The 11,702-nt window shown below is 43.2% G+C and overlaps 1 protein-coding gene across 3 annotated transcripts; it reads left to right on the top strand.

The window, feature by feature from the left end:
- Nucleotides 1-16: 16 nt before the first annotated feature.
- LOC131394778 (RNA-binding protein 4) lies at nucleotides 17-7,645 on the top strand. Of its 3 annotated transcripts, XM_058526308.1 has the most exons (5): nucleotides 17-89; nucleotides 1,070-1,492; nucleotides 2,308-2,358; nucleotides 5,836-5,952; nucleotides 7,230-7,645. In XM_058526308.1, the coding sequence occupies exons 2-5, from the start codon at nucleotides 1,081-1,083 to the stop codon at nucleotides 7,247-7,249; spliced, it is 600 nt and encodes a 199-aa protein (XP_058382291.1). In that variant the 5' UTR covers nucleotides 17-89; nucleotides 1,070-1,080; the 3' UTR covers nucleotides 7,250-7,645. The 3 variants fall into 3 exon arrangements, with proteins under 3 accessions (XP_058382291.1, XP_058382290.1, XP_058382292.1); XM_058526307.1 differs by lacking the exons at nucleotides 2,308-2,358; nucleotides 5,836-5,952 and adding an exon at nucleotides 4,664-5,357; XM_058526309.1 differs by lacking the exons at nucleotides 2,308-2,358; nucleotides 5,836-5,952.
- Nucleotides 7,646-11,702: the final 4,057 nt, after the last annotated feature.

The following is an 11,702-nucleotide window of genomic DNA, read 5'->3' as shown; positions in this document are numbered from 1 at the left end:
CCAGAGTCACTGCAGCGGCCGCCGCCATTTTAGCATTTTGTCAGAAGCGTCCGTGCCGCGAGGAAGAGGCCCTGCTGATTTCCGTGCGGGTGAGAGACTCCGAACCCTTCCACTGTCATTTTTTTGCCTTCTTAAATCTTATCTCACTCCCTCGGGCTTCGGGGGTATCCTAGTGGGGTCGCGGCCTCTGCGCGCGTGCCCGAGAGCTGACCTCGGTGTTCAGCATTTCGCGGTAAGCCTGAAGCAGCCCTTCCCCCACGACCTCCCCCGAGAATACTTTGCTTTTTCCCCACCCTGCCCTCTACCTGACTTGGCTCGGTTTCCTGCCTCGAGCTTTCCACCGAGGTAACCGCGCTTCCCTCACACTTAGAAATTAAAACCCCGTCTCGAGAGTTTCTCAGGCCCTGAGACATTGTTGTCCGGCTGATGAGTCCGAAGCCCCCTCTCTGGCCACGCTTTTCTGCATTCTGCAGGAACTCGTAGGACGGCACCCCGAGAGAGACGGTCCACACTCCCCTTCCTGTACCCTCCTCACGCCTCGCTGTCGGGCCCAAGTCGCCCGTTCACTGCTTCCAAAGGAAGCTCTAAAATGTAGCTATTATTATAAGGCCCACTTTTCCGGAAATGGTGGCTACTTCGTTTACGGGAGGAAGAGCCAATTCATAATTTCAGGCAGTTAATCCAGCTGGCCAGTAGTGAGACCGTTGTTTCTTTCTGTCCTCATAGTGGATAGAAAAGCTGAGGTCCCCAGCGCTACGTTTATGCTTTCAATTCATTTCCATTCCCGTTTGAAGCTGTCACACTCTTACCAAACCCTTTGTCTGTTAAAGACCTTTCTGTTACAAACGTGTTCTCATTCTTATAGTTTCCGTAGCCGGTTCTGTGGCAGGCCTCCGTATTTTCATGTCCCCTTGATTATTGTGTGGAGGTGTGTGTGGGGGGCGTGTGAGATAGGGGGAAACTGGAAATATTTGCTAGAATGAAAGGAGATGGCAGTATCGATTTTTTTTTTTTTTAACTGATGTGGGTCTAAGGTCTTGTGTTAGAAATTTTGTTTCTTCTCACCCAGGCTGTGTCGAGATGGTGAAGCTGTTCATTGGAAACCTGCCCCGGGAGGCCACAGAGCAGGAGATCCGCTCACTCTTCGAGCAGTATGGGAAGGTGCTGGAATGTGACATCATTAAGAACTATGGCTTTGTGCACATAGAAGACAAGACGGCGGCTGAGGATGCCATACGCAACCTGCACCACTACAAGCTGCACGGGGTGAACATCAACGTAGAAGCCAGCAAGAATAAGAGCAAAACCTCCACAAAATTGCATGTGGGCAACATCAGTCCCACCTGTACCAACAAAGAGCTTCGGGCCAAGTTTGAGGAGTATGGTCCAGTCATCGAATGTGACATCGTGAAAGATTATGCCTTCGTACACATGGAGCGGGCAGAGGATGCAGTGGAGGCCATCAGGGGCCTTGACAACACAGAGTTTCAAGGTGAACCACCCTCTTCAGGAAGAGGGCTGAACACAAGGTTATATGTAGAAAATAGGTTGGATAAGTAAAGAGGGGTTTGGGGTAGAGCTATAGCTGTTGGCTGGCTGATGGTGAAGGATTAAGTGGGGCGATGGACTTAAAATGGAGAATGCATGGGATTTAGAGGCTTTACCTTAGGCAAATCAAGTCTCTGGGAGAAAAACCACTTGGCGTTAGTTTGGAGTCCCTAAGGCTTTTATTTATGCCTATTAGTGCAGAAATCATTTCCTCTGAAGATTTCCCATTATCTTTTTTTTTTTTTTTCCCTTTCTTGCAATGTAGAGCATATGGCAGTGTTTCACTGAGTTTATTGCCTTAGCATGTATCAGCATTATGCGTTATTTTACATATAAAGAACATGGCAAAAGTGGATTAAGCAACACATTTAGGAGCAGAATCCCTGTTAAGCTCTCCCACTTCATCCCAATTCACACCTCAGTAAACAGTCATTAAATGACTAGCATTTCTAAAAGGCTACAGCTCTTGTTGTTTTTCCATTGTGCTTGTACCAAGAGGTTCTGTTTTGAGGATGAGTCGAATCTAGAATTAAAAGGCGAATTTCCGAGGAGGAGGTATTGGGATTTGGGGGGCAATGATGACAGTGTCTTTTCACTGGTTTGGGGAGTAGACTCTAACAACCTTGGTAAATAGAGCACCTAGATGGGTGTTAACTTGGAGCCTTGACTAGGTGAACTGTTGGTGTGCCCGGGGAGGGGGCAGCATGAGTGATGCTGTGGATTGTCACTTTGGAAGGCATAATCTTTTCTTGGTTTAAGATCTGAGCTCCTCTGGCAAGACTGGCAGTCATGAAGGGGGTGGTAACCACGGTGAGTTGCCAACTCTTCTCCCAGCCCTTTTGGGTTCCCAGTGTCAAAAAAGAGCCTTTTCACTTTGGTTTTAACTACTTCCAAATCATGGGGTATTCCCACAGCTCCTTGCTACATTTTTAACCTATATTCCAACTTTTTTAGCCTAAACAAGGTAGTGGCTGCTGCTTTTCCTGAGCCCTTCTCTTGTTGAGTCATTGCTGTTATCTTTGGTGTTTATTTTCCTTAAGTTGCACCTTTCGTAGAGCTGGAGGTCTCATCATCTCCCAAGTAACGGGTACCCTGTGTCATGGGTATTGCTGTGCATTATTAAAGAAAAGTGTCACAGGTCTCTGAGGTGTAGTTTGTTTTCCTTTTTTAATTGGTAAGTTGAGAATTATTTTATGTCAATAACTTAATTGGGAGCAAGGGCTGCTGCTGTTTGTGGTATGATGCCTAGTTTTGGGGCACTCCTCTATACTTGAACCCAGTCATAGAAGAGGTGGTGGTGTCTGCTTGCAGCAGTTACATGTGTAAGGGCAGGACAGTGGTGGACTGATTCAGGACAAATTATCCTTATAGCATAACTGTTGGCATCTGAACTCCGAGCTCTCGGATCCTACCTATACTTTGTTATTTTTGCCCTTTTTTCCTTATTATGAGCCATTCTCATTAATATTGTCTAGTAGAGTTTTATGCGCATGTAGAATAGCAGTATTGATTACAGGTATTTTATTTATTGTTTGCCCAGTTAAAGAACATCTTTTAGGTATTTTAAAGGACTTAGCTTCTTTTTCTGGCTTTGGAATCTGCAAAATCCTTAGCTCAGGGCATTTATTAATGACTTTTATGTCTTGAATGTGCATGGTTGTTTCCTTGGTTGCGCTTGTCTTCTCTGGTTTTGTTAGGTGCCAAAGTGGCCCCAGGGGCAAATGCCAGAGAGACACAGGTTAGCACTTTAAGGCACTTGAGTACTTAATTGCATATTTTAGCTCTTAACCTGCAACCTACCCTTAACAGATGTAATGTTTAAACCAGGACTTGTTAAATATTTTGGTCCTTCCACCCCTTTTTCTCCTTTCTAGCCTCCCAGAACCTAAATTTAATTTTGCAGGTGAAATTGTATTTACCACTTCCTGTAATGTTAAATGAGTAGATAGCCTATCTGTTGACTCTTCCCCTGGTGCTAACCATTCAGTTCTTCAACATCTGCATGTTTTGGTGCATCCAACTGCACTGAAAAGTTTTTGCTGGAATTTTGCTCACCATTAAATTGGTAGATCGTGTTAGGTGGAAACTGCTTCTGTGAAAAAGTTAAACTTTAAACTTTTTCAGAAAAGTTTCTTTTTTTTGTTAGGTGTTCAGAAATAATATTTTTCATTTCCAGAATACAAATTGTAATTTTCAGCAAAAAATGGTATTAAGTGCTTGTTTTTAAGATCTCACATCTCTAGTTTAAGGAGAAGAAGTACTTGAATCTTGCTAAAATAAAGTTTAATCCACTGACTAATATTACTGGTTATTTTCCACTTTTTTCAAACCCCATTTTCTTCCATGTTTTCCATAATCTTTCTAAAAATGCAGGCGTTTTGTGAATTGCCTGCCCTATTTTGTTTGACCCTGCTCTAGGGCTTACTGAAGTTAGCTGTCAGATTGTAAAGAATCCTTGTTAGAATGAGTATCAGAACCAGCAATTTAAAGGACTCAGTTAAGGGGAAAGGCAGTCCTTCAACTCAAATTTTGCCCCTCCTCCCCCCATTCATGAATGTTTTTTCCAAAAATCTTGAAACATGCCTACCACACTCAGCCATGGATCGAGTCTGGATTACTCTCTATCGGTGGTAACTTTAGAGTCTTATTCTGTTCTCTTTGAGTTTGGGGTAAGGTGGGGGCGCTGGGGGACTGGCCTTTGCATTCTGCTGCTTAATGAAATCAGTCTTGATAGTGAAGGTTGGAGGTGTCAGAATCTTGTGGAACACACTTAATGTGGTTTCTTTTGACATTGAGCCATTGTTCACAGTAGTTTTTGTCCACAGTTACTTGGCAAAGGATGAGATGCTTGTTTTCCAGCAAAAGCAGTTTCTTTCTTAAGTATTAAACTACCATTAGAACTGAAACATTTCTTCATCTAATTGATCTTTTCCTGAAATCAGGTCATTATACTGAGTTTATATATTGGACTTTTTTTTTTTTTTTTAATCTTTTTGGCAGTGAGTCCTGCGTTAGGGTTGTCTAGGTAAAGCCATTGCTATGACCAGTGTCTGGGGTAGGGGCTGGGGCTATGACTAAGAGTGATAGCAACCCTTCTTGCGTCTGTTTCTTCAAGGCAAACGAATGCACGTGCAGTTGTCCACCAGCCGGCTTAGGACTGCGCCCGGGATGGGAGACCAGAGCGGCTGCTATCGGTGCGGGAAAGAGGGGCACTGGTCCAAAGAGTGTCCGATAGATCGTTCGGGCCGAGTGGCAGACTTTACCGAGCAATATAATGAGCAATATGGAGCAGTGCGTACACCTTACACCATGAGCTATGGGGATTCATTGTATTACAACAACGCGTACGGAGCGCTCGATGCCTACTACAAGCGCTGCCGTGCTGCCCGGTCCTATGAGGCAGTGGCGGCTGCAGCTGCCTCTGCGTATAATTACGCAGAGCAGACCCTGTCCCAGCTGCCACAAGTCCAGAACACAGCCATGGCCAGTCACCTCACCTCCACCTCTCTCGATCCCTACGATAGACACCTGTTGCCGACCTCAGGAGCTGCTGCTGCTACAGCTGCTGCTGCTGCAGCAGCCGCTGCTGCTGTTACTGCAGCTTCCACCTCATATTACGGGCGGGATCGGAGCCCCCTGCGTCGCGCTACAGCCCCAGTCCCCACTGTTGGAGAGGGCTACGGTTACGGGCATGAGAGTGAGTTGTCCCAAGCTTCGGCGGCCGCGCGGAATTCCCTGTACGACATGGCCCGGTATGAGCGGGAGCAGTATGCGGATCGGGCGCGGTATTCAGCCTTTTAAAGCTTGAGGTGAGAGCGGTGGGGTGTCCCCTGTTCTGGTTTTGCCATCTCTCCTGCAGCCTAAAGGCTCCAGTTAGGCTGCCCTGCTTGCTTGCTTTTGCAGGGTTATGGTAAGGTTACTGGTATGGTTCAGAGGCTAGGGAGAAGTTGTAACTACTTTTTGAAATATATAAACATGCTTGGCCCTCATGGCTAGTTTTCCAGGGATCCTAGTAGTGGGAGTCAATCTGATTCTATTTGTGCCTGGAAAAACAAAGAATGGTGTGATGAATCTTGGGTCACACCTATGTGCTGTAATTGAACTGAACCTGGGACCAGACAGTCAGACTCAGGTGTGGTGTTTCTCAGAGCCTTTGTTACAGTTTCTAGGTGTGCAACATCACTAAGGTCTGCAAGTTTCCTGTTCTGCTTCGTGCTATGTGAAAAGTCTGATATGACCTGTAATGATAAAATCCATAACTATAGTTAACTGGTCATCACTGCTCAGGTTCCAGTTACTATGAAGACTCCCCAAGTGGCATCATCTTAATCTTGAAGCAGCATTTTTCTGACATCCCTGAACAGTTCACCCCCCATGAGCTTTATAGAAAAAACTTATTGGATGGTAAGTTGGGGCAGAGAGGAGTATAAAAAGAAGGTATCTTAATTTATAAAATTGAGTTCAACAAGGAGTCTCGGGCAGACTCAAATCCAACTTTTCTGCTCAGTTCAGATTCATTCCCTGAGTACAGTGCCCACTCCAGGGCTTTATCTTCGAATCTGTCCTGTAAGAGCCTGTTTACTTTGTTCAGTTTTTTTTTTTTTAAACTGTTGCCACAGTGTTAGATTTGACATCCTCTCCACTTCTTCAAGGTATATGGTAATATAAATTTGCATGCACACCTGTTAATTTTACTGTCTTTGGTAATGTTGAAATCTAGAGTTGGGAGCTTTGCCTTAAGCAGATCGTTCCCTTCATCTTCCCACTAGTTATGAGCACTTAATACTCTTGAACCACCAGCTCTACCTTGAGTCCTCTGGCTTTTTCCTCTACTATACATTTTGAGCCTCATGATCCATTTGGCTCTACTTGAATATATTCTCTTCTGATGCTTGCCAGCTTTGGGCTCTAGGTGTTTGAGATTGCTATTGTATTAAAGGGTGAGTCCCAATGCCCTTTGTTTTGAGTAGCCCCCAGTGTGTCCCAAACATTACCATTGATCTGTAATCCTGTAGTTACAGGGTAAATGATATGCTGTCATCTTTTCAGTTAGGGCAGAAGGTATGTGACTTGCCCAGGTTTGTTGGATAGGCAGTCACTGATAGGGCTGGAAAAGAAACTCAAGTGACTTGATGTGTAGCTTACACATGCCCTCCAGTACATTCTTTTAGTTTCTTCCCTAGGCAGAGTTGCATGCCCTCAGGTCTTACACCTTGTTCAATTGATGCTGCTTTTGCCTGGACCTTGAATGGTTTTTAACTTGGACCTTGGTAGTAACTCCCAGATTTAAACATACTTTTGACTTTTTACCCCAGAGACTAATTGGAACCTTGCCTTTTTTCCTGCCCTGCAATGATAGTTTGTGATGTGGAATTACCTTTTCTGAGGAATGCTAATGTTAACATCAGGAGAAGCAATGTCTTTGCCTACTCTCATGAAAGAAAATTTGCTATTTAATGTAGAGAAAGGCCCCGGTTGGAATTGCTTGACCTTACTAGTTACTCTCTGGCCTTCAAGCTGTTTTCATGTTTAGAGATTACTGTGATACTGGGGATGGGTACAAGTAAACTTTAAAAAGGAGTGTCAAGTTACCAGACTTTGTAAAGATGTTCTTTGAAGTTTTAAGTGGGAAAGCCCTTTTGAGTTTTGCTGTAAAGCCCCTGTATTGTGCTCTCTTTCAGGTGGGATGTGTGTGGGCTGAAATTCCGAGCTGCGGTTGTGCATGAGAATACACCCTTCGTGGTACCCTGTCTCCGGGACGTTCTCAGCTCTGTGCGTTCAGTCCCTCAGGAACCGTGGACCTTAATTTACGTTGCTAAGTTCAGACCACCTCTTCCTTTCCTCTCTCCTGCCCATTTTCCTGTTCTTCCTGTCCTTCAATACTTTTGTAGCTTCCCATTCATGTTATGTTCTCCCAGCAGGCCTCATTGTGTGCAGAAACTATGGTGGGGGTCATGCTCTCTCCCCGCCTCCTGCTTCCGGTGGGTATTGGATTTGGGAATGACCTTGTTGAGAGTGTCACAGGCTTGTGGCGGGTAGACACATAGAGTTGGATCACTTTTTTCTTTCCGGTGAAATAAATGGTTTTTCAACTTAGGGTATGTGTGCTTTGAGAGAGTTCTTGCTTGGGCTTGTGTCTGGGTTCTTTATTTGTCCCTGGAAGAGAAGGGGAGGGTGTACAGTTCGACCTTCAGCTCTGGGTGAACATGACTGCAGTTACTTTCTTTATTGCAGATAGGACTCACAGGTGCCAAAGAAAAAGAAGAGTTATACAGAAGAACCCAGGCAGGCAGCTTTATTCCAGTAAAGACTTCTTTCCACTGGTCCACCTTTGTTATAAAACCAACTACTTACTAGTAGTTTTGAGATGTAGGTCTGTTCCCTGCTTGAGGAATAATTATCACCCACTCCTTAGTACTAACATTCCAACCACCCAGTCCATCAATACATCTAGCTTGACTTATTTCCAAGGAAGAGGTCTAGGAAGAGGAAGGGTTTGAGGGAACAGGAGGTCAGCTTTCACTTCTCATGTCATAGGGAAAAATAAAGTTGAGGCTCCAACAGCATTCTGCTACTTCTTCAGGCCAGTAAGTAACACTTTCTGATGCCTTTTACCATCTATTTGTATAGCTCTGCCAAAATCGAAAGAATACCTGAATGGTCCCACTAGCGCCTCATTACTTGTACTTTCAGCCTTTAGGATGATAGGCATAGGAAAGGGAGCTTTAGAATTTTTAACAGGTTGTGGGGTGAGTGCAAGGAAGAGCCACTGTCTCAGTTCCATGCTTCTATCAAAACAGACTATCTTCCAGATTTTTTTGGTCTCTACCTTCTCGCTCCAGTTTTAATACGTACGTACAGTCATGCACCACATAACGACATTTTAGTCAATGAGGGACTGCTTGTACAGTGGTGATCTCATAAGATTACTACCATATAGCCTAGTTGTGTAGTAGGCTATACCATCTAGGCTTGTGTAAGTACACTCTATGACGTTCACATATGAAATAGCCTAAGGACACATATCTCAGAATGTATCCCCATGGTTAAGCAATGCATGACTAGTAGGGCTATGTCTAGTTAGAGCATTTCCCAGAATCGTTTATTCAACACTGGGCACCTGCTGTATGCCAGGCATTATGCTTTTAGAAAAGGTAGATTGTGGTGATGGGAGATAAAGGAGCTGGTCTTTAGTTGGGTGATGTCGCAGATTTTTTTATTTAATGCTTCTACCTGACTGATACATTTCTGATTCTTTGGTGGCTGAGGTGGGAATAACTATCAGTACAACTTGTAATTTATTGAATATTTGCTCTAGGTGAAACCCTGTGATAGGTGTTTTATGTGCTATCTCATGTAATCCTTCCAGCAACCATTTCTGGTTATTCCTTTTACCCTCAAAAGACAAATAATTGCTGTACACAGAAGCTGTCTTTGGTGAGAGATCAAGTGATGAAGACAACAATTCCAGGAAAACTTGAGTTAAGGGGATTAGGGGTGGGAAGAGTTATTAGCTCCGACAAAGATAAGAGTTAGTAACGAAGATTATAACTAATATCTAGGCTAGGTAATTTCCTAGCATCTATTTTTTTTTTTATCTTCCCTAGCTGGGTTGGTTTTTATGTCACGGCCATTTGGAGGGTTGTCCCTGCTTTGGTCCTTTTTTCTCTTCAAAGATGGACCCATCACTGATCCACACTTCTATATCCCTTGGTTTGATGGGTGGGGTTGGCAAGTTTCGAAAGATGGAGACTAACAGTATTCATTGATCCAACAAATATTTTGAGTGATACTCTGCAAGGTATTGTTTTAGGTTCTGGGGATACATATAGTTCTGGAGCTTATATTGTCAGGGGGGAGTACAAAATACATAGTAATCAGAGAATTTTATTTAGATGGGCATGGTCAGTGAAGGCTTTTCTAAGGTGGTGATGTTATAGATTGAATATGGGAGTAATGTATTTTGCATTATAAATCATGATGTCTGGTTAAAATTTTAAAGGGAGTCCTCCTTTCTGCTTTGAGAGCATGGTCTCCCTGTAACAGACAAACTAAGCATTTTTTCCTCACTGCCAGAATCAGGGCTGGTTTAATGCTATGCTACGGCAGCTGCCTTTTTTATTTAACTATTTACTTGTTGAAAGGAAGAACAATGTTAAGAACAATGGAAAAATAGTGAATTTTAAAACTTTAAAAGGTGATTTGAAAGGATTGAATTTAACTTGCTAATATTTCAACAGTAAAGAAGTTTTTTGAAATTATTTTTGTTTAAGCTTCCAGTCAAGTCTGTCTCTGAGTTGAAGCCACATAGTCTGCTCTGTGTAATTGACAAAGTTATACTGCCATCACTTAGCTCAGGAGTTACACAGTAGTTTTTCAAGAGTAATGCTTTACTACACTGATTTTCTCTAGCCTTCCACCATTCATGCTGTTGGGTGCAAGTGTGGTTAGTATCCACCTGAGAGCTGGCTTTGTGCTTCATGAAGTACTCACTGGTTGCCCACTATGTGTAAGTACCATGTGGAGAATACAAAGATGAATAGGGCATGGTGCCTACTCTTACCTTGCCTCCACAAACAGCTTTATCTAGGCCTTGAGTGTGCGAATTATTGCTTTATCACTGGAAGTCACATGGGGATGGGAATGGTCACATTTCTGTAGTGATGGCATCTGGCCCAGCCTAATGCTTCTGGATGGGTCAAAGGACTTAGGAGAACAGTTTTCAGGGTGATTTTGGGGTTTAATTTGGTGTTAGACCTCTTAACTTTGACTAAAAGTCTTTCAGGCATCCTCAAAATTGGGGTTGACTTAGGTGAATGCTAAATTAAATTGGGCTCCTTACCCCAAAGCTATATCAGCACTAAACTAGACTCGAGGGGCATGGAGTAGTGAGAGGTAGACCACTTCATTGTGATATTAGGTGCTGTAGCAAACTACTGGAGTAAGATTTGCTCAGTACTGGAGTTCTCCATCATGGTCTCATGCTGAGGTAAAAGGAATGACCAGAATGATGGCAATGGGAAGTCGCAGGACTATTTTTCTGCTGTCGGCTTGGAACAGTAGTCTAGGGTGAAGCAGGAGAAAGTAGAGTTTTAGAAGGGGATATCTCCAAAACAATTAAAAACTTCCTGTATTTGAATATTTTGAGGAAGTGTTTGGTTCATTTGAAGAGTTCAGAGCTGAATTACTGATAAGTACATAGAAAATAAATGAAAAAAGGTGAATGTTAACTCCAGAGTAAACAAAAACTTGTAAAATGTAATTATGGGGCTCAACCTAGTCATAATCATGGCAGCACTGAGTATTTAATAAAATGTCATCTAACTAAATTGAGAGAATAGGGAAGTGTGGATGAGTGACAATGAGGTGTGTAAGAGCAAAACTCAAGTTCATGATAGAAATCAATAGATAATTTTAAAAAGTGGTAATGAAGAATAATGAGCATTTTATTCTGATACATAAAGGTAGTGAACACCTAAAAAAGCTAAAAGCCGTTGCTTCTGGGGAGGGTGGGGCAAGAGACTTGTGAAAGCCTTGTACTATTTGCTTTGTTAAACCATGTTCATGGATTATTTTGACGAGAATAAAAAATTTTGTCATGCTAACAGCTCTCTTTTCTGTCTTAAGCCTGAGATGGTGGCTTAACACTCAGTGAACCTTCCACCTTCTCACCAAATGCAAATCTGTCAGGAGTAGGGACCTGTATTACTTTATTGGCAGGTCAGTAGCATCCCTGAGGGTGCTAGCAGTCTTGTCAAGGAGATAAGACACCAAAGGAGGAAGTGCTTAGCCTAGTGATCAGCAAACCTTAGAAGCTGAATTGAGTATTTTATTACTGCTCTTGTTTTGTCTAACTTGTCAAAGCCAGCAGAGGCAAACTGAGTGCTCTGCTCTTGGTCCACCAGGGCTGGTTCTCCTTTAAGGGCTCAGCCTGCTGATCTCCTTCAGTACCTCTATCCAACATGCTGAATTGTTTGTACTCAGTTATCCAAGAAGATGGGACCTCTCTCAGTTTCACTGTAGAAGGAATATTAAACCAGATTTGAGACTTTGGAGCTCCCTTAGTATAGAATTTCTAGTCTGATCTATTTCATCCAGGCCTTTGGAAGGGGAAGGAAAATACTTTCTACTAGCTTGAGCTGGACTAGGATGTT

Source organism: Diceros bicornis, chromosome 31 (genome assembly GCF_020826845.1).
Source record: "Diceros bicornis minor isolate mBicDic1 chromosome 31, mDicBic1.mat.cur, whole genome shotgun sequence".
Lineage (NCBI taxonomy): Eukaryota > Metazoa > Chordata > Mammalia > Perissodactyla > Rhinocerotidae > Diceros > Diceros bicornis.
Note: the sequence above shows the minus strand (reverse complement) of the source record. Positions and strands in the feature narration are given on the sequence as shown.

Excerpts from the sequence above, each read along its gene's own strand:
- LOC131394778 (XM_058526307.1), top strand. The coding sequence starts at position 1,081 with ATGGTGAAGCTGTTCATTGGAAACCTGCCCCGGGAGGCCACAGAGCAG. Across the intron at positions 1,493-4,663 it reads TGACAACACAGAGTTTCAAG|GCAAACGAATGCACGTGCAG; the intron begins GTGAACCACCCT and ends TGTTTCTTCAAG.